Source organism: Amblyomma mixtum, chromosome 6, assembly GCF_055824585.1.
Source record: "Amblyomma mixtum isolate Tamu chromosome 6, ASM5582458v1, whole genome shotgun sequence".
In the NCBI taxonomy this organism is placed as follows: domain Eukaryota; kingdom Metazoa; phylum Arthropoda; class Arachnida; order Ixodida; family Ixodidae; genus Amblyomma; species Amblyomma mixtum.
This window is the reverse complement of record NC_143017.1, coordinates 159,396,991-159,420,260: the sequence shown is the minus strand read 5'-3', so window position 1 is coordinate 159,420,260 and position 23,270 is coordinate 159,396,991. Positions and strand designations below refer to the sequence as shown.

Sequence of the window (23,270 nt, the reverse complement as noted above, 5' to 3'; positions counted from 1 at the left end):
AAACCATACACCAACTAGCCCAGCAACATGTTCTAATTGAGATCCCCTTTCCTCTACCACTCTCTGCTTTGTCACACTAGAAGGGTGATGACAATCAGCCGACGCCATCGGGGGATCAGCCAAGCATTCAAGACAGCGAATAAAGCTTTTGACTCCCTCGTCTTCATGAGCCCCATGGGGACACTAGGTGTGGCAACATAATCATTTTTTTTTTCTTTCAGGCACTTCTAGCATGAAGGCAAATGCTGCTATGCCCTGCTCTGCAGAGCAGGTGTGGAGGATCTTTCATTAATCATGAAAACTGCGACAGATATTTCAATGATGACGAGGTAAACAGAGAACAAAAGTAATCCCCTGGCACAGACACAGCCAGTACAGCCTTGGACAAGTGTCCCCAGGCCACAGGAGTTGACCTTTGAGCCGTGAAGAGTGGGGAGCTTTCGGCACTATATAGACAACTTCTCGCCATAGCAAGACAGTACGCGTTGTAAGAGAACAGCAGGATGCACAAGGCCGCATTCGATCTTATCCTGTAAGCGTGCAGCGGAAACTAGCGAGTAAGTCCGTTTCTGTGTGGAATGCTTATCAAAATCACATCTGAAACGGCCAGCCGACCAGACTAGAGGACAGAATGCGCGCGCCGGAGCCACACAGATAATTCCACAAAGCTGTAATTCTTGGAGTTCCTGTTGTTACCCCTGTACACCACCGTTCAAAGTTGCGCTGTGCGAGGAAGCATGCATGCTTCAGAAGATACACAATTTCGCTGAAATCTACAAGCATTCGTTCGGAGAAACGAGCCGTAAGAATGCGTATTACGGCTTGAAGAGGTCAAATAGTAGAAGAGGCAAAGCTAGCTGCCACAATACATCAATATAATATAGAATACAATGTACGAATGTGTGGCGTTAAAAGTGAGTGGCACTTGCAAACTCGAGTTTCCTGCTGCACCATTTCATTTGCAAACCAAACAGTTCGGTGTGTACGTAATGTGTACCATACAACATATCAAGTTATAGGCTCGAAAGAAAAACCTGGAGGACTCGTGTTAACATAAGCGCGGCTGCGAGCGCGGTGAAGCTGTCCAATTCGAAATCAATTAACTTAGCGGAAATATGCTTGCACTGTATCAAGGCAGCAAACGCACGCAAGCATACAGACGCGATTAATATGACCTGCAACACGCCGCCATGACCACGCTGCGGTTTGCACTAAATGTGACGGGCACCATTTTGGCGTCAACGGTGAGTAGGTCAGAAGAGATACCGTCAAGCCGATTAGATACGCGTGTGGCCTTTCGCCATGCTAGATGTAAACGCCAAAATGGCGGACACAGGAACTTGAGTGCAAGCGACCGTGCATCAGAGTTTTCACGCCACGGGGCTTCCACAACTATGTGAAGTCCTGGGGCTAGGCCTAGCGAGTTTGCAGACATCGTGAAAAGAATCGTACACTAAACCTACATGCCAAGCTACCTGAGATACGAGAACTTATTTCCAGGGGAAAGAGACAGAGGTTCCGAGAAGGCGACCGCTTCCTGCAGCCGCGTGACGCACATGACCTTGGACGATGATTTGCTGCGCGTGCGCACTTGCGCCCAGCTATCCCCCTAACCGATAGTGTCCCCCTACTCTAAAGGTATCTAATCTGTCACAGGGTCACCATATAATGCGACAAGGCACTGCCTTAAGTAGGAAAGGGAGACAGAAATCGGCTAGTATAGCACACTGAAAAAGACTTCCCCACCCTTAGTCCATTGATATGATTACTGGCAGATGCCCATTTACTGGGTAATCCATAATCCCATTGCACCTGCTAGCCACCTTCGACGACACAGGGTTCTCCGCGATGTCACGACAATCGGCGGACGCCATTGCCCGAGGGGTCTCCTTTGAATAGGGTATTTGCCGCTGCGTCCTTGAGTGCACATGGCTGCTCACCGGCCTTGATCCGCGACTAAGCCCAGCTGCTTGCTTGTATGAGTAACCAGCGTTCCCGCTCGCTCCAGCGTTCAAGCAGTTTGGCCGCAGAAGGGCAACGTTGGCACGAGGGGCCAAACGGTCGACATCGTCGACGTAAACCCGCAACAGGTAAAGTATACGCAAGACACGCAGTGGCTGAGGTCACTGTTCTGTTGACGCTGAAAAAGCATCAGCGACATTCAGTCTACCGCCCAGTTCTGATCGTCCAGCCTCCCAGCAGGCCATTCAAAAGGTGGTGCCAGTGTGAAAGGTGCGCTCCTCCCCATTCGCAACCCCTCGCTTTCTCACAGGCCTCTCTCAACATGCCCAGAACGGGTCAGCTGGCGCATTCGTTGAGACTTGGGAAGGTTGCGCGATGGAGAGGGCAGCGGAACGAGGGAACCCGTGTCTTGCATTCTGTTCGCGTGTATGTTTTTTAACGCGCTTACAGCAGATCATCCGTGAGATTCAGCGAGGCAGAGCGGCTGAAAAGCGACGCGGCTTACACACGGCGGCTGCGCGTTTCACGGCGGGGCAGCAGAGAACTGAAAAACAGGCGCTCACTGAGGGTATATGCCCCCCCCCCCCCCCCTTTTCCGGCCAGCAAGTCACGTGACGGCGCCGCGTCCAACAAAAGATGTAAATGCCTCGCTCGAAGCGTCGCAAACAAATCCCACTGCTCGCGGGGGGACACGCACTTTCACAACATTTTCCAGTCTTCAGCTTAGGTCCTTTCACAAGGGGTTGCCAGAAAGGAGCAAATGAGCACGCTAGCAGCATTTTCTCCGCTCTCCGACACGTGATGAGGGGAGAAAGTCACACGCCCGTGTGGTGTGCGATGTCAGGGCACATTAAAGAGCCTCAGGTGGTCGACATTAACCCGGAACGACCCTCGACTACGGTTACTCTTTGCTTCTCTCTCTCTCCCTCATTTCACCTCCTCCTTCACCTTCCGCACAAGGCGCGGTTAGGGTGGCCTGAGTAACAGCGCTTTCATAATTATTGTTATTAGCATACCAATAGCGGCACGAGGAGCCGAAAAGCTTAGGACGCGCGTTCGATGCCGAATAGCGTTGCGCTGTACATGGCGGCCTCACGAGATACAGTCGGATATAACTCGATAACGAAGCGGCTTTCCCCCGTCGAAGGACCCTCTTCCAACCAAAGGCGTCGGCCGATTCTCATGACCCTGCTAGCGTGACAATCCCCTCCCTGAATTGTCAGGCTAGCAGGCTAATAAGGACCGGCCGAAGCCATTGACTGGAAGGGGGTCATTTGCCAGGAAAAGCCGCTTCAGTCTTGATTTGTATACGACTATACATGCTTGGTACTATTGGACGAGGATGCCTTTTGAAAAAGTTGAGACAGAGGGCGAGTTGGAAGCACATCGTGATGAAGCAGTGCAAAAGACATTACCTTTCCAATTGGAATCTCAGCTCTATTTCAGAAGCAGCCTTAAAAAGGAACGATTATGTCGCAACTACGCATTAGATGTTGCGCTCAAGAAGTGCGCACTTGAGCTGACCTGTGCGCTTCCTTCGACCCGAAGACTTCCTGCTGGCTTCCATACGAAGGCGAGATATGCTGAACCGGAGACTTCCGCTTCTTATTAATGTCACCTACTGTATGTTACGCCAAAACGTAATAATGCTTAGCTCTATTGCGTCTGTAAAGCAGAAAAGCCAGCTTTTAGCGCGCCCAACGGCAGGTGTGAGCTGGAGAAAAACAACGCCAACTCAAACAGCATTGCACATCAAGCCCTAATTTGTTCCCGCCACCTTTGATGCGTGCGGGCGCCGCGGGAGGTTTTGTTTACGACCACCTATTCTTCTCCGCGCCGCCATTTTACTTTTTCTTTTCGCCGAGGCAAGGAAAATTGAAGGTACACAAGCGAGTGAGCACCTTTGTTCACGTAAGAGCAAATACGTCGTAAATTGGAAAGCGAGGGCTCTGCCGAGGCGGCGTGTTCTATAGAGAAACGAGGGAATCGTGAGCAAGCGTTTTATAAGTAACGCTACAGGCAGGTGCGCGCTCGCTGTCTCTCTGGCCTCAGCCGAAGACAGAAAGCCAAACTTGCAGCGATATCCGCGCCCCAGTGGCTTGTCGGTTACAGCTTTCTGCTGCTTCGAGTGCTCGTTGGATTCCTAACCGCAGCGTACGCACTTTAACGAAGGTAAAAATTTATGAACGTTTATATGCAGAGACTTCGTTTCCCATTTAACTCCCATTTCTTTCATTACAACTCGCCGCTGTATTACTATTGCAGAAAGCGCTCTGCTACAGCCCGTGTGCATAGTAACCGTTCATAACCGACCCGTGATTGGAGTATGAGACACGTAAAGCGGCCTAGTCACACCCATCCGAACGTCAACACCAGCTGCAAACGGCAACGCGCTCGCACAAACTTTTCAGTTTCGCGGCCAAATCCACTTAACCGTATCCGCGCCGGCCGGGAATTCCCCACGCGAAAAAGACAAAAAAAAAAAAAGAACTTCCACAAGCGCGAGCGGCGACCACCAGAAAGCAGTTTCCGCGAGCGCCGACAGATGGCGCCACTGCCGCGCCATGGGCTCGTTCCGGCGAGCTGGTAAACGGCGGGCCAGTCTGCGGGCTTACAACGCACGCGTGTTATGTATTGCGACAGGCAAGTAATGGCGACAACTGCTCGAAAACGTGGCACCTGGCTTCCAATTGCTAAAAAGCGCACGTGAAAAGACAAGGCGCATACAAGTTATTGTTGCACACGTGCCGCTCTCAAGGCTATCGCGCTATATACTTCGTCAACCAGGTTTGCAACATGCCGATGGTGGTTGCCTGCTGTGCACGCATCGTCTCGCTTCACTTGTGTTGAAATCGTCTGGTCTTCCACGACGTTAAATAAGGCAAAGGTCGGGGAAATGAGTTGCGGTGCATTTCAAAGACCACGGCTCGCCATCTCTAAACTTGGGTGAATTTGGCGGTAGTCGTGTCCTTACGTCCAGGGCGAAAAATGAACTAGCCCATGACAATTAGAGGCCGCATACAAACGCTACCCACCGATCTTGTGCCCTAAAGGTCGGTCTGTGAAATGTGACGCGTGCTACAATCCTCCACGAAATGTACAGGTGCCGTTAAAAGTAAACGGAAGGCAATATTAACGAAAAAGTTTAATCATTGCCCGCTCAATTCATGCATCCTTGAATACATATGTGCAGACTAATTGTGATTGTGCGAATTGCACTGTGCACCAACAAACATGGACCATTAAGCTGTAGATTTAAAGAAATTAAATTAAAAAAAAAGTCGCCTTCCATTTACTTTTGACGGCGACTGTATGCCACGTGCGCTCGGCCTCGCAAAGACACGATTTATACAGCCAAATGAACAACAGCTAATGACGCTGGTTTGTGCAACACTGAACCTCTGTGAGCTCGAGAAACAAGTCAGCCCTGTTTAGCACCGGTTCAGAACGCACCCACAGTCATAAGCAATCCTGTCTCTTAATAAAACTTCGTGAGGAGGGTTGCGCTACCCGTCGCTGCTTTGCCAAGAAGGCTCACACACTGACGCAGACGATGCACACCTCGCAGACTGGCAGTGTGATGACTGGTGAGACAGGCGCTTATCGTTTCGTGCCTTTATTAAGCCGCATCTAATAGTTGCTCCTGTCTCCCCGTGTGCATCAGGTAATATTTGTATATCCTTGACGTAGTTACAGTGAGAGTAATGGCGTCATTCAATAGACGCGGGCTAGAGGTGGCATCTGGGCGGATCTGGGCGGACGCTCAGATAATCCCTTTAAAGAACCTCTGAACTTAGAGCGGGGTGGGGGTATTCTACATGTTAGACTGCTATGTTTTGCAACGGTTCTTTTTACAGCTCAGTCTTTCGTTGTTGCACGACTGTTAACTTCAGTCCATGACGTCAACCAGTCGTCTTAAAGGCAGGGCTGACCAGTAGCGAAGAGCTGGAGGAAATCTGATCGGGCAAAGAATCTGTGCAAAATGTGACCCTTTGCTCTGCACATACCCAGGAATACACACTGCCGGACGTGGTCGACTACAGTGTGCGTAGTTTTATCATCGAGCCTCTGTCATCTCACCGCAGGAAATTCCCCTAGAGCTACATGCTTCACGGGTGGCAGCTTTGCGGCGTGCAGCGATCCCAATGTCATCTATACTGTCAGATGTATCGGTACAAAGACTACGTTCAACCCAGCGCTACAAGCAGTCTATGCATAGTGCATTCGACGGGTATTTACACACTGTTAACGAATTTTGTAAACAGCGCAGTTTTTTCAGCTCTTCCGTTGTTATTCCTTGCCCCAACGCTTGCCTACTGCTACTGCTTGGCATACAAAAAGAGAGGCAGAAGATGGTTCTTCGAAACACATATACTTTAACATGGGGAGGGGAAAAAGCTTTAATCCACTGACCAACGTTTCCACAAGACTACTCTTAGCCTTCGCCGAGACCACGGGACGTCCGCCTGCCGAAACATTGGTCAGCAGACAGACTTCCCCCTTCCCTGTTGCAACTCGAAACGACTCCGGCGGAAGGTCACATTGCTAGAAACAGACCTGCACGGTCTTACCGAATGCGCATGTGCGCGCTGACGCAATTAGCGCCTGTCGATCACGTGACTGGTGAGAGTTTCATCGTGGAATGAAAACCAAGGCAACTAGGTTCCCACTAAGGTTCTGTCGTGACGTCATCGCCCTGCCCCTTTTAGCTTGCCAAGTACAGCAGTTGCAATTCTCCCCGGACACCTTGGTACGAACTGTTGCAAAACGTGTACTACGTACATAAATTGTTTCCTAGTACGGTGCCCATGAATTTTCTCCTCTGGTGGAAGCCATTGAAGTGTTAGAACAGGTGCAGACAAGACGGCTATACTTGAGGCTTCGGAAGCTGGGAGTCATTGCTAATGAGGAGAAAGAACACTTACTGAACGTTTACTGTAAGCCCCGAATGTGATTAAGCATCGCCCAAAGCGCTAATCATGACACCAGAGGCTGTTCTCCATGATTTCTTCGAATTGGTACGTTTCTGCCCTGTGTAAATAGAGGCTGATATTCTGCTGTAAATATCCATAAGTTAGAGAGCTAAGCAGGATTTTGTACGCATAAATTAGCAAACAAACCAGGGGCTAAATGAATAAACAGCCAGACGAAATAACAAGGTCAACGAAGACTGACCTCCACGGCCCAGGCGTTTTAGAATGAGTGAAATTGCATGACCAGCTTAATTCCAGACGACATTCCGTCTATAATCAGAGGTCACGTCGACAGGACCATGAGCTTAGAACTGAAGTGCAGCCTTCACATAATCACCCCTGTACACCTGAACGCTTCTTTCGACTGCGAATGAGACCGCGCAAGCGTTGGAACCAAGAAAATAACATCCTACTCTCAGGTGTGCGTGTTAGCCCTTCTGAGCATGGTCATAACAGTCAACAAGTCTCGAGGCGTTAGGTGATTTTTGTTATACCTTACTATGTTGTAATGTCACCGCTGTTAGAGGGTGGCACAATGAACACTGATGCGCTGAAAAAAAAAAAAGAACCGCAGGAAGCAACTTGAAACATGCGGCGTGATGCAGAACACACAGCCAAACGACGACGTAGAAAAAAAAATAGTTTGCTACGGCGAGATGCAAGCGACAGCCTCGTATAGCTCCCACTTCATCAGTTTACATTTCTGTTACCCTGCAGTAGCTAACCGCGCACCGAGCGCGTCAGAAGTGCAATGCGCATGCTGCAGAAAAACACTCCTTTTGAGCTGCCTTCAGAGATCAGAAGTTACCCGACACCATAATTAAAATCCATATACAAAACTCTATTCAAACCGAAAAGTGGTGTATAAGTCTGACAGGCCAAGACGTCAAGGCTGGAACCAGCCCCAGAGCGGCCACGTGAGAGCGAGACACCTGTCATAGCTGTGAATGGCGCCTGCAACCGAACACAACAGCGACAGTACCCAGTGCTACAATCCAGTCACCAAAACGGGACAAGCTTTTACTTCGCGTCAGTTTCTAACGAGAAACGCGAATGGAAGTAGTTGCCCTCTCTATGAAGAGCTGACAGATGCAGCTTGCCAGGCGGACAATACAGGTACTGACCGACTCCGCACTTGAACTTGGTTTTAATTACCTCGACCCACGGCCTGCACGCGTAGAACATAGGCGCCCCCATCTGAAGAGCAATGCCTATCCTGATCACTGGTTCCCGCCAACCCCCGCATAAGCTGTACCGAAACCGGTTTTCAATGCATGCAAGTCAGAAACTGGGTTCCACCGCTCGCCGAATACCGAGAGGTCAACACAAAGAAACGACGACGCTAGGCGGGGCGAAGGGAGGGAGGCGGTGTGCGACCGAGAGCGCGCACTCACCTGTTCGAAGGAGTGACGCCGATCCACCTGTCACCCGCCGAGCGTCAGGCAACGGTGCTTAGGGACCCGCCGCTTCACCTCCAGCCATCCGCATGGCGACTGTCTCGGCGCCGTCACCGCGCGCACGCCACACCGGCAACACACCACAAGCACTAGGAACGCCGCCGAGGAGGGAAAAACCGTCGCACGGGAAGCCCACGCGGAGTAAGCGCGCGCGAGCAGGAGGCAGCCCGGAGCGGAGAGAAGTAGCAGCGGTGGGTGGCGCTACCGCCGAGCCGAGCGCCGACCGACCGGAGCGGGCCCGCGCGTGGAAACGGTCTGCGCCGGTGGCGTACCTCCCCTCGCAGGGCGCAGCGGCCACCTGACTGGCGCGCTTCCTCCTCGCTCTCAGACCACGACGAGCGCGCTCCCTCCCTCCTCGCGCGCCCCGATCCGAACGATCCCCCTACCACGTTCCTTTCCCACCGACGCGCCATCAAAACTCCGGCGCTCCTATTCCCTCGCCCTTGCCGCCGCTTCTTCCTTGTCGCTCTCTCCGGCGGCTCTTCCCCCACCACCGCATCTTTTTCGGCCACCGCGGACGTACTTCGCGAGCACGGTAACAGAGGGACAGAGGCGAGCAGGCGGAGGGGGGGACTTAAAGAGAGGGTGCGCTCCCCCCCTCTGTCGCCCTCCCTTCCTTTTTGCCTCCTGCACTGAGCGGATCTGTGCGCTCCTGTTCGTAGCTGGCTTCGGAGCACTGCGCGCGGTGGCTTCCCCCCTTCTTTTTCCTCTCTCTCTCTCCTCCCGGCACTTCATGGGCCGCCGAAAGGGAGCAAGAGTTTTTCGCTCTCGGACCCGTGAGAAGCGCGCGGGACCTCTTGCTCTGCGGCGGCAAAAGAGGGCAAGTTGTTGCCGCCGCCGGCCGGCGGCGGTTGCGCAGTTGACAGCGTGGCTCGTTTTGAGTTGCGCTGCAGTTCCGCCTCCGCATCGCCTCCATCGCGCATTTTGTCTCGCTAGCTTCTTCCGTCTACGGTACGAAGAGAGCTTGTCCCGCACATTTCCACCACCGCGAGACAAGTGCACAACTGTGACGTCCAGTGATTCCGGTAAGCGGAGCCACTCGAAAAGGAAGTGTGCAGAAGTACGAGGAATTTAAAGCTTACGTTCAGTCCAGTAAAATTAGGGCTGTGCGAATATTCGAAAATTTGCAATACGAATCGTACAACGGTAAATTTAATAATCGCAATCGAAAGATCAGTGCGATATTAATATCGAATGCAAGAACTAACAGGATTATGAGTATTCGAAACAAACCAAATATCCAATATTCGCGTATATTTCACAAGCATCGCTATTGTTGCCGAATAACGCTTTGCGAATTTCTCGAGTAACAATCTTCATTGTGCTCTATTCTGCAATACCACACTTACTGCAGTAATAGGGGGCAAGGAAGCTTGCGCTCAGACGCCTGCGAAGCATAGAAGCGAACTGGGTACGTGTAGCCTGAAAATGCAGAGAGAGTATTCGGGACACTGCTATGGGCGCTGCAGAGCATTAAAAAGGCAACTCCGTTTTTTTAACCGTTTTTTTTTCATAATCACCTCAAATTCTTATCCCTCATCCGCTGCGGTAGATCAGTGGTTAGAGCACTCGGCTACCGAGCCGGAATAGCCGGGTTCGAACCCGACCGCGGCGGTCGCGTTTCGATGGAGGCGACACGCAAAAGGCGCCCGAGGGCTATGCGATGTCAGTGCACGTTAAAGATCCCCAGGTGGTCGAAATTACTCCGGAGCCCTCCATTACGGCACCACTTAATCTCTTTCTTCTTTCACTCCAACTTTCTTTTCTTCAAAAACCAATAATTAGAGTCTCCTCTCCGGTACAAAAAACCATTTCTCGAAGTACCGAGAGGAAAAATTTTAAAACAGAAAGAACAACAAGCCTACACTAGGTTTCCACCAAACTATGACATCACAATGTACCCACCTATGACGTCACGGACACTATCCTAAAACATATCGTACGCGCTTTGATTGGCTAAACTGGTGCCTGAAAGCGACAGCTTGAGTCATTATCTGACTGACGTGATGGAAAACAAGCGCGCAATTTTGTCCTTCGCCAAACGCAGGGCGAATATCAACGAGCGTGCCGAACTGCGACGTCTCACACGCAAGCTTGCCCGCAGACCTGATTGAGTCCGGGAAAACGGAAATTTTAAAATTAATTTGCACTGCCACAGGACGTCACCCGGAAGAAAAATTAGGCACAAATGGCCAGAAAACAGCGGAGAACGTGATAAATCTTTCGGCATCGTATCACGACTTTTTACGGTAAGTGCAAGATCATTGTATTCTCCTAAACGCAGACCATGTTTTTAGGCTTACTGGTTCATTCTTAAAGCGACTATGCAACGAATTATAAGTCGCTTGTAAATGTTTTCAGTGCTTAGAAACGATGCTAAGAAGCATTCACACCAAGTATGAGTCTTCGGAGCTGAGGCGGCAATTTATTATGAATTTTAAAAACCGTGTTTTTTTTTTTAATTCGTGGGCCGATTGGTGTGTTCGTAGTGACCGACTTTGAAACTAAAGTCGTGAAAATAGACGTCACTAGTCCCTTGACGTCGGCAGGCCACCACACGCTGTCATTCGCTGGAGCCGCGGCAGCCACGACGTCACGGGCACACTTCCGGTAGCCGTGAAAATCGTCTGCTCGTACCGCCGCGCGACCCCCTCGGGCAAGCGCGAGCCAGCGAGGCATTGCCTTCGCGCATATGGTTTCAGTTTACCCCTGCCGCCTCTTTGTGTCAGGAATTCAGGAGCCACTGCCTTTGTCGCAGTGTCTAGCAAAGAAATCCGACGCGCGCCGCAATCCAGGAAGGCGAAGAGAGGCCGGAGAGACGCTGCCGACGCTGATGCTGAGGTGCTGCGTGCGACAACCGGAAGTCGCTAAACGAACGTCAGTGAATGACGTAATCATCGGGGGGGGGGGGGGGGGGCAGTCCCAGAGCTGTTTTCTTCATTTTCTTATTTTCTTTTCCTGGTGCCCCGCGCGTACGAGTTGAGGGGGGAGAGGAGGAGCGCAATTTTTAATCGTCTATAACTTCGTTGCTTTGATGTTAGCTCAAAAATTCTTGCGCTGAGGTGACGAGTGATGCAATGCCTATCTCCTGTCTGCTTTATCTAACCTCAATTAATTTACTGCATAGCCCCTTTAACAGGAAATTCAATGCTCCATTGAACCATGCCTATCCGTACTCGACAAACCTGGTAGTCGGACATACAAAAATTAAGCCTTTTGATGCTAACGCAAAAATATGGTGTCACCTTACCTACAGGATTACTTTTTTTTTTCTGCCCTTGGGAGATCTATATATGACCGCTAAACGATTGTCCAGCGTGCCTTTTTAATAGACCTGATCGAGAAAGTGGCTCGAATACGCATGGAGTGGAACTCGGGAAAGCTTGCAACTTTCAAATGTACGGCTCAATAGCAGCCCTAGGTCCCGAAATTTACTCACAGAAGATAAGCCAGAGCTGCGAAGCAACGTGATACCCCGGACAAGCGACAGTCGCCCTAGATATATCCAGAAGCCTATGATAAAATGTAGGCTATGGAACTTCGTTTCAGGGTATCTAGAAGTTAATCTAATCTTTGAGAAACGTCGTGCATCGCCGCGACAATGAATCCTCCATCTTTCAAAGAAATATTAGAGGTCAAGACTGGCCCTATCAATGGAGCTATCAAGTAATGAGAAAATAAATAAATTAAAGGCGCTGAAATGGAGCACAAGTTTATCAAGACGACCAAAATTGCTTTTGCGATACCCTACGGGTTTGCTTTTGACTCACGCTTTTCTTCGAGTGAACGAAATCAGTTTTGTCTGAAGCATATCATAACCGCTACACAAAACACACCTAAATACTTCCTAAATTGTTACTCCAAAGGATCAAATGCTCATAAACATTTTTAGTACTTTACTTGTCTTGTGAAGACATGAATATCGCCAGGGTGCTGTTGTTATTTCTGTTTAGAGGAAAAAATGAGGGCTAAATCAAAACGTGCGGTTTCGTTTTTTTTTCTGAATGCCGCCTGACGACTCGTTCGCTGCGCGCCGAGCCGCCGCTGACGAAATGCCTTCGAAATGCCATCGAAACGCAGCGTCGAGACAGGTGCGCTGCGCGCTTTCCGCCTCCGCTACGAGATGGCGCTACCAGTAGCGCTCGATGCTCTTTACGGCAGTCTGCGCAGGGCTCTAAGCGAGACGATTCGGCGTGTGCGAGTTTTTGTTTCAGCCCATTCCGACGGACTGAGCGCTACTACATCACAGTCCTTTCGCCTGCTTGAAACCTTGTCATGCGTGGCTGCATGCAATCCAAGTGCTGTTTGTCAAGCACAACACTCGGGCGGATAATGGTTTCCAGCGTCTGATCACAACCCAGCACAGAGCTTTCACGAACACATAATCGCTGGTGTCTCGTCGTGACGCTCGTGTTGCTTAAACCAAGAACTATTTAGACCGTCCTAATACGACACCTGGGAACAGCAGCAAAACCAAGTTCCTCAATATAGCATCGAACAGCGAAAGCGACACCGCAGCTGCATCGTGATTTTCGGCAGTTGCCGTAGAGTTATCACAAGAAAGAAGTTTATCATCTGCGTTAAGGTGTAGCGTGAAGGAGCAAAGTGAGAAACAAGTAAGGGCCACGGACAGTGTCGTCGGTATGGAGCCCCTGGAGTCCCTTCTCGAGTATTTCTCTCAATTTCCTTGGCACAGCGTCACAGCAGCTATATTATTCGCACGACAGGAGCGTCGTGTGTTCGACAGACCAATTCACCACTGGAGCTAGACGTCGAGTACTGGCGCACACATTCCACAATTAACGACCTCTCATGTTATAAGTTACACGTGTTTCGGCCGCCCCCTCTATCATCACGGCTGTCATCAGTGAGAGTTTTAAAAGACAAGAGTTTCGCAAAACAACGTGTGGCATACCATTTCGCTTCGGCGGCCCCCGCGTCTTACTTGCAACACACGCTGTTTACCAAGACAGAAACTCACTCTATTGTATCGGATCCGCGTACACGCAGGCATGGTTCTACAAGATCCATCATGATGCGTCATCTACAGCTTGAACTGTGCCGTTTAGGCAACGTACAGCACTCTCTCCCTGTATGCACATGTTCTCGCGGTGGGCGCTACAGACATTTCTAAGCAGCCTAGGGAGATGGAATGTGCAACTAGAGAGCGCAGCTATAGCTTTGTGTTCCCGAAGGTCCGCATCTACAAGGTGCGCACTATAACAAGGCTACTTTTGAAATTATTAGAGGACACTGGCCTTCAATGGAAGTGGTTGGAGGCATAAATCATTAAACTTATGAGGCATAGGCGAAGCTATTGCCGACACCTTCAATGTGAAGCTAATCTAGATTATTCCTAGCCACCACTACCACTACTACCACAACAGAACGAGGAGCAGCAAGTTGTAAGGAAAGGAAAGACGCGATGTGTCTCGCCGGAAGGACAGCTCAATGCACCGTGAGGGACGAAATGGAGGGGAGCAAAGGTGGGGGGGGGGGGGGGGGGGGAACTGCAGGGAAGTGCCACGCACTCTCTAGGTCATGTGCGCGCGCGCGCGTGTGTGTGTGTGCGTGCGTGCGTGCGTGCGTGTTGCCCGCAGCGGATGTAAACCCTGACGCCACAAAACTTTAGAACACAGTGAAGAATGAAGTGGGAGGACGAAAGGGCGAGGAAACTGAGAATGAGCGACAGATAGAACCAAAGTAAGGAGTGGATGTACGCCGACAAGTCAAAAGCAGGAAGAAAAGAATTGCTGCAAAGGCTGCAGACAAAGAAACAAAACGACGGCAACAGACATACAACCAGCATATGAAAAAAAAAAGTGAGGAAGAACCAGAAATAAAAAGAAAATAAAGAAAACAAGGAAACAGGGAAGGTTCATGAACGGCGAAGTGAGAGCGAGGGGGTGGAAAGGGAGCGGTTGGGAGGGGTGCGACGCAGGGCCGAGGGAAGCCCCGCGCCGAAAGGGCGAGACCGAACTGAACCGACGTCGTCAATTTCCTTTGTTTCTTTCCATCCATATTTACTCTCCCTCTCCCGTCGATCGAGATGACACCCTCTCAGAGCGCGCCGCAACGTGCGGCGCACCCGTCCATCCTGCGAGCCGGCGGAAAGCGGCAGAGAAAGAGCAACTGCACAGAGAAGAACTTTAACCCCCCCTCCCTTTCCCTCACCGCCCTGAGCCCCGTCCATGAGTCAGCGTCGGAATGCTCCCTGCTGGCCCCGCACTCGCCGTCCCGCAAAAACACACACAGCGCGAAGCGGAGAGAGAGAGAGAGAGAGAGAGAGAGAGCGATTTCGGACTCTCGATCGCGCGGACGCCGACATCTACACACCGTGGGTTGGGACACCGTGTTTGTCTCTGTGCGACGGCGACAGAGGCAGCGCAGAAAGCCCAAATGCGACCAGGCGACCCTCTGCTCCCGTGTCCCTGCGCCGCGACCGCTATCAGCGAATTAGTCAAGGGCAGGCAGCAACAAGCCGCGCGCGTCCGCTCATCCTCCTCCTGTCCAGGCCATTGGAGAGCGGGAGAGAAGACCTGAGGAAAGGGCTCCCAGCTTCCCTACTCGTGCCGTTATATGGCAGCGATTGGCTATAAATATGGAACCCCCATTCCGCCAACCCCGGGATCAGTGTTGGCGATGGCGTCGGGGTACTGCTCTGCGCTCCTCGCTGACCAACAGCCGACCGTCCGATGGCTATCGGCACACGAACTACGTGCGCGTCAAAGTGCGAGCTCCCCGCGACCGCGGAGTCGTCTATACGTGCCTCCGGCACGAGCACATCTGGTTCCGTTGTTGGCGCTCTTGCTGCGTTTGCGCGTCGTCAGTTTGATAGCAGTCGCGATAAGCGCAAAGGGTGCATACAGGACACCACATCGGCCCAAATCGCGAAAGGGGAGGGGGGGGGGGGGGGGAGCGTTTTAGAGCGAGCTGACAACCGGCCGATATACATACATGGTCCTCCTCAAGTTTTACCGTCCTGTTTGCGACAGCTAAAGTAGAGGGTATAAAGAAGAGGAAGGGGAGAGGAAAAACAGGGAGGTGGGGTCTGCAGGCAAAGACACGACATTGTACTCCCCCTGAGCTGGCTGGTCTAAAGCGGCGACAACCGACCGCGGCCGATATGCATGCTTGTTCGCACCGAGGGCCATTTTAGGGTGCACGCCAGCGAACGACCACACGTACACGGGAGGGCGCCACTGTACGGTGTCGCACGCCCTTCCCGATACCGGAGGCGGTGTCCCCCATCTGCGGTGGTGAGCACGACAAACAGGCGATAACCGCGCGCATTTCGCGACAAGGCGCCGAAGTCGTGCGCAAGGAGTTTGGACGCACAAGCGCACCGAACGAGGTACGCGAGGCTGCAGCGGCCAGGGCTAGGCGGGGAAAGCATCAGCGATTAGGCGTGCAGGCAGTGCTGGTCTGATAACGGCCGCGGGAAACCACGTTGTACGTCCCGAGTGTTTGCCGACGTATATAAACAACGGCAATGAATAAACAAGATACACGGGCATATGCATGCAGTTCCTCGTGAACTCTTCGAGTGACACAGGGTTCATTATGCCGTGATGAGCGAGAATAACCTTTCTGAAGGCTGTAAGTCCTGCATGGTCACACTAAAAAAAAAAAAAATCTTACTTTGCTACTTTGTTGTCTTTCGAGTTACCACGTTTATCACGTACCATGCATGCTAGCGATGAAGAGACTAATATCAAAGCATCGCCAACGCATGCATGTCCCGAATGACTATCGAAGATTACGGGAAAATATAATAACAATAATGAAATGAGACTAATATAGACCTTTTCAAAAAGAGGTCCATGGGCGCCGCCACATTGGTCACTGGGCTGTGTTCGAAGTATAGGAAAGAGTTGAAAATTAAGCTCCCCCACGTTCTCCAAATAGCCCAGAAAACCGGTTTTCCCGAGGGTCGTGAAAAGGTCTATACATACTCGGGGTTCAACGCCTCGGAAAGAAATGATGAAAAACTGTAGCGCTCGAGACGAGGACACAACGAAGACGACAACACATGCGCTATTCGTCGTCTTCGTTGTGTCCTCGTCTCGAGCGCTACAGTTTTTCATCATGAGCAACCAACTCGCCCAAACATCCACCCTGATCGGAAAGACACACCGGCAATGAGGGACGCCTAAGTGGAAAGCTGTGGAATAATTTAGCCCCGCCGGAGTTAATCAACGCGCGCTGATACGGGTGTGTTTTTTTTTTTTTTGCATTCCTGCTGCATCGAAATTCGGCCTCCGCTGCTGGGATTCGATCCCGCGGCCTTGGGATCAGTAACCGAAAGCCAAAGCCCCTGTGCTACCGCAGCGGGTTAGGTATTACGGGACAAACAGCGGACGTTTTATTCTGAACTAATGGCAATGGATAAGAGCCACAGAACTATTACTACTTCAACGCGGAAATCAGCGAAAATATAAAATAAACGTCACCTTGCATCTAGTACAAGTCTAAAGGTATCCGAAAAAACATTCGCTCAATGCCACAAAGAAAATACAACGTTTTTTTTTTTTTTTTATCTATACGGACTGGCTCTCATCGGCATGCTTGGGTTTATTCGCACTTCGAAACAAGACAACCCGAACGTTGAAGAAAACAGCGTTACGCGATTCGATGCACAGATATGCGCGTGAACACCGTTATAATGCAGATCAGAGAATACGCGGTCAAAAGCGAAAACCCAAGTGTCAGAAATAAGCGATTGCTTACCGCAAATCGTCATTGCAAGCCGGGCTCCAAGTTCACAGAGGCGATCCTTATTCTTCGGTCGGTACGCACATTTACCAACACTCCTCACGCGGACGTTACCTTACCAAACAGCAGACGCCAGCATGACTGCTGCGCACGCTTTGTGCGTTCGGCGAAGCAGGTAAGCGTCGACACTTGCTCTATGCGCAGGGCGAAGAAAATAGCACTAAAAGGGAACAGATAAAGGCAGAACAAGTTGAAATGCCACCATCCATCGTTCCCTCGACACGATTGTATCACCGCTCGCTGACAGGTGCATGCTCGGGTCGTTAGAAAATGCGCGAGGAATCGCCAAGCATTGTTATAGAGCCATGTATGTGAAAGACCCTTCGGGAAGGAAATGTCGCCGATGCCTACGGAGCCAGCAGCCCACGCAAGCTACATATACGACCGGCGCACCTACGCGCCACGAGGAAACAAAAAAAGAAACAATTACGAAACGGAAAAGATGCGAGCGCCGCAAGAGAAAACGCGGTAATTAACGTGCACCACGATGTCCCTACAAGCACAGCCTGCCCTATTTGCCCGAAAGCTTTCGGAAGCATTCGTTACGCTTTTTTTTTTTTTTGTATTCGAAGCGCCAAAAACATACATCAAACGCGAAGGTCTTGCCTCTATTACGTGACACATTCCGATGCACCAAGATCTCTGCGGCGTGTTAAGCAGTTTCGACGATTCATCATGCGCCACCGACGCGTATGATACGGCCATAGATGCAGAGGACATGCAGGGCAGTGCGCAACGTGTCATTATATATGCCACTTAATTATCGATGCAATCTTAGGGAAGCCACTTGAATGACTCTTTCCACACCTCCTTTTTTTTTTTTTCTGTTATCGGATAGCTGTTCCAAAGCGAAACTTTAAGCACTACAGAGCTTCGGGATATATGCCAAAGCGCTATAGCCTTACCGTGAACCGCTACTGTTTACCACACACCGCTATCGACCGATACCAGCCACCCCTAACCCCAGGACGCCAGGTGCGGGAGCATCCCATCGCCAGCTATCGTCTGCGCATGTGCAACTAGCGCCTGGCAGTAGCGATAAGCGGCTATATCAGTGCGGTTAACAGAAATACCCACGAACCGCAGTTTGCATACATATTATAATATTTCGTCCCTAAACTCTGCGGTTTTGGAAGTGGCGAATAATAGGTAAGGCATTTAGAAAAGAACTTGTCGCGGTGGCTCAGTAGTTAAGGCGCTCGTCTACTGAACAGGGGCACCCGGACTCGAACCCGACCGCGGCGGCCGCATTTCGGCGGAGGCGAAACGCAAAAGGCGCCCGTGTGCTGTGCTAGGTCAGTGCACGTTAGAGAACCCCAGATGGTCAAAATTTTCCGGAGGCTTCCACTATGCATCTCTTTCTTCCTTTCTCGTTTCATTCCCTCCTTTATCACTTCCCTTACGGCGCGGTTACGGTGTCCACCGAGATATGCGAGGCAGGTACTGCGTCATTTCCCTTCCTCAAAAAACAATTTTTCATTTACAAAAGCCGGAACCGACGGGAAGAAATATATTCGAAGCGCACTATTTGAATCGAATTTCGTCAGAAGAGATAGACTTCGACCGAGCACCTTGCGTACGCACTAGGAATGCTTTACACGAACGGGCTTGGCACCTTTTTAAGCCGTTAGGTAAGCATGAGGTGAACCAGGACAAAGCTTTATAAGCTTTGACGTCAGCTATGGCCCATCGGCGCTTGAAAATAGGAGCGACTTAGCATTACCGCGCTTCAAGGGTCATGGCTCCGAAGCAGTGCTAACACAATCATAATAACTGTTTTCCGCAAGCAGAGAAACACACTTCAAGATACTGCAACATCATTTGTATAGGCACGAATTTACCGGTATTCCCCATTACGGCGCTGTAGTTAATTACGGCTGCGTCTCGGTGTGGCTGAAGTACAACAGCGGGACTATATAGGGTTCCTCTTAACCCCCCAGGCGTGTTAGGTCTCCTGTATGCCAAAGGACACTCCCACATATACCCAATTACCATTGTCTAGCTCCATCCGTGGCCACCTTACATGATCCCAGCAGCACTTGAATTGAACCGGCTAAAATCGAAGATACCAAGTCTACAACACAAGAAACGTACGATCGGTGGCATATCAAAACATAGAGAACTAACTACGGCAGCCATCAACTTGAAAAAGTACTAAAACGTCTACTAAATATGCTTGATTTAAGTAATATGTTCTGTTCTAGAAACTATTTCATACAAGAAAGTGCTAGAATATTTTATGTTGACTGGAGCGCCATACCATTTAGATAACAGGTTCGCTCTATTGATTGTTCTCTTGGTAAAATAATGCAAATAATTGTATTTTGTTTGCAGCAAATGCCTGTCATGAGCCTGTGCTATTGTGTATGCTACATATATCTTACATGTGACCGACTGTTTCCAAATTTAGCGGCCGGATGCACATGATTGAATCAAGCTGTCCAAGAGGCGACTTCTACTGTGAACACCCAACCACCATGCACATCGTAGTGGTGAAAAAAACTCATTATTATTTATTGCTATTAATTATTTATATTTATATTTCCATCTGGCTATGTAGCCACCATCTACGCTTTGCTTTCCTTACATCTTGTTGCTTTATTAGACCACCAATTATATATTCCGCGCTTTCCGTGTCAAGACTAATTAGTCAATTCCGTTTTCAATTTAAGCTACGATATCCTTAGTGCACTTGTGTTCTTGCACTCACTATGGGTTTTTATTGTCCTCCTCATATATTTCTCACTGTGCGAATCTGTGGAGACTATGTTTGGCCTGTCTAAATCACAGCTGCTGCTCCACATCAGTGCCCAAGGCCACCTCGTCTCCGCTGGGTGACCCGTAATCGCTATTGTACTGTAATACCGCAGTACCATTCTTGGCTCACAAGATGGTGCTTTCTAAAGCACTAAAGGGTGGCTAGAAGCTCTCTAATGTTATGCTACTACGCAACTACCCCGTCGTAAAAGAAGAATGCAAGGTTCCGGCATAAGCCCTTTTTAAGCAACGAAAAGAGCAGGCATGCATAGGAAAATAAAATTTTCACCTAAAAGAACCGTTTGTACGCCTACGCCTAGTGCCAAAGACAGACGTCACCATACTTTGTCTTTCGAGAAAAGTGCAAATATGCGTCTCACTAGTACCTCCAATCCGTATCTATATAGATTCGTTAGCGACACCACAACACAAACCAAAGTGCAGCGGCTGACTAATTATAAGTCGCTCCCACGACGGACGCGCTAAAGTTATCTCAGAAAACATTACCAGCTGATGTGATAGGTCTCTTGGCTCCCAACTGCTGGAGTGCGTGAAGAGAGCAGTTCCCGTTTCTTACCGTCATGCCTCGAGCAATGTATTACAACAAAGGACTGCTAGCAGCTAAGCCAGCTTACCTGAACCTAAACTATGGATCCTCTATTGTTACTGCATTCAGCAGTTACTTGACCACTACGTACGAAACAGGGCCACTCGGCGTTAGCGTTCACTTCATGTGTTCAGCTGTTTTCTTCCGCATGTTACGCTATTGTACTTCGGAACGATCCTTAAACCGAAAGCAACTTTCGCTTACTCGTGTGCAAGGACAGAATGCAAAGAATACAATCTCGCACAAGTGAGCAGTGGAGCACTTGGCCACACAACGCCAACAAAACGATATACGAGCACACAGGTATAGCTTTTGTGAACCTTAGCCGGCATAAACTGCATTCAGGCTCAGGTGAACAAAGAGACGCCATCTATCACAACGCACTCGGAAACGTGGTGACAATAGGCGGCTTCTGCGACGGTGCACAAAACAAAGGGGAAAACTAGAGCGTGCATATTATTCGGAATAACGAGAATGACTCGGCCGCGTTACAGGGCAGGTGCCAGTGCCGCGCGAAGTTAAGGCGAATGGACCAGCGAGTGAGCGAGCATACATGCATGATTGAAGGCCGTGCCGCTCAGCGTGAGGGAAATGGTCCAAGGCCACTGGTCATTTGCACATTATTCGAGGTGTGCAGGAAAGGATACAAAAAAGAAAAGAGAGAGTGAGATAGGGTGTTCTCTGCATTCTTTCGACACCAACAGCTGTTGATATTCAATGAAAGGAAAAGAAAGTGGCGTCCCCAGACCCGCCCAGCCCCTTTACATTTTTTTTTCTTTTTTTTTCTTGGCGATCCTGTCTGGCGGCACCTGCTGAACTTTTCTGTTGCTAGCTAGCGACAGTTTGCCGCTTTACAGCTGCGTGTGCTGCGCCGCTTTACTTCTCGAAGCCAGAGCAGCTCAGGTAAATAGACGTTTAAAACAACTCCATCCAAATATTGTTACGAATAAAAATTGATTCTATGGATCTCTCTGGCTCTGCTGACGTTTGTTCGGCGGCAAAAGGTGAATCTGTCGTTGCAAAAAATGCAACTAAAAATAAAATATATTTTCCCGCGCTACTCGATTCAAGCTCTCAAGACCAAGACAGCAGCACCGCTTAGGAGCGAAATGCGGTGTAGCCTTTCGCATTCACCTGCTGGACAACGTACCACGTAGGCCAGGTCCTCTATCGCTTGCCTTGACTTGGGGGAAGGAGAAAAGTCATTTTTATTTTTATTTTGTAATGCAGGGATGCATTTAACATCTGCATTTGCGGAACTCGGCTTCAGTCGCGTCCGCGGTTTTCTGTCAAGCACGAAAAATGTCAAATGACCCTAGGCAACTAACTTTAGTTCCATGTTTTCTTCTCTCAAGTGATGCGTTAGACCTTAAAATATACGTATGGTTTGGTATTCGCATACGACCAATAAATAATTAATAATTGAATTTCTTCTCTCATGGTGTTTCGGCTTCGGTTTCATCAACCGAACTATGACTGTGACATGTTGGTATTTAGGTCATGTAAGACGCTAAGAAAACTGAAAAATAATTGCTGATACGTAGTTTTAATTCACTACAACACTTCAGCAAGCCTGTTTCAAGACCTGGAATGACAGAAATAACGGCGTATCAGCCGTTTTTTTTTTATCATGCTTGACGTGACCTAAACACCCCAGACACGTCACAGCCATCGTCCGGCTCACGAAACCAGAACCGAAGAAGCATCGAGACGCAATCAGTTACAAATTACTTAGCTGTCGTAGGCGAATACCACGGGATTAGCTATCTAATCTCTAATGCATCATATGAAAGCAAAAAAAAAAAAAAACACGCAAGGAAAAATTTGGTGTCTATACTCCTTTAGCTGTCCGTGCACATAAACTGTTAACGCCCGGGTCGACATGAAATAAGAAGACAGAGTTGATGTGTTGTGCAGGTGAATGTGAAAGTAGAAATTAAAAACAATAACACGAAGAATACAGCCTGTATAGTATAAAGGGGCTTCTGTGTAGGAGCACCTGTAAGGAGAGCACCACACTCAGGAACTCGCATCGAGCAGCCGAACGCGAGAGAGTGCTGCGGGTCATGATGGGAGGAGCAGTGGGTTATGAAGAGGGTAAAGACACGTGTATTCCTTTAGCATTGGCAGACGTTACATCGAATGTTTTTTTTTCCCGTTTTTACATTTCAAACTTCGGTTTGTGAGCTTGCTTGTTCGTTTGTTTGTTTGTTCTTCCACATTTTCGAAGGATGGCGACACAGAACTTGGTTGCAAGAGACATTTCGCGCGTCGCTCTAATACACCTAAACCTTACACCTAACATAGAATGAACAGCAACGATTCAACGCAATCAGGCACTTCTCCTCTCAAGAACAAGGAGACGTTCTGTACCATTATTCTGTTCCGTTGTATAAGCGACTTCATTTTTGTGACGCGAATAAGCATCTCTTTTGCTAAAATTCAGCTTAAGCAAGAGCGCTACAGCCCAAAAATACTGATTACTGAGTGAAAGTGAAGTGTATAGGAGCAGGGAATTGAAATAATTATCGTTTACATCCCCCACAGATGACGGTTGTTGCACAACGCCTTCCGCAACTAGCAAGGCTTGAAGGAATAACTAATGCCTCGTGTCCGGCACCAAAAAAGTTGTCACCTTGTTGTTCCACGGAAAAACTCAATTTTCTTCTTCATATCAAGAAGAAATACTCGCACGCCGAGACACAATCAGGAACAAAAATCAGGGGAAAATACACAGGC

At 49.6% G+C, this 23,270-nt stretch overlaps 1 protein-coding gene across 3 annotated transcripts in view; it reads right to left on the bottom strand.

The window, feature by feature from the left end:
- zfh1 (Zn finger homeodomain 1) overlaps positions 1-23,270 on the bottom strand; it is a 702,801-nt gene that overhangs the window by 24,754 nt on the left and 654,777 nt on the right. The window contains exon 1 of one of the 3 annotated variants that reach the window (XM_089549906.1): positions 17,123-17,300. The exons of the other annotated variants lie outside the window; for them this stretch is intronic. Coding sequence (XP_089406032.1) covers positions 17,123-17,135 — 13 coding nt within the window. The 5' untranslated portion in view covers positions 17,136-17,300. Of the gene's footprint in view, positions 1-17,122; positions 17,301-23,270 lie in introns of those variants that run through there. 3 annotated transcript variants of the gene reach the window in all.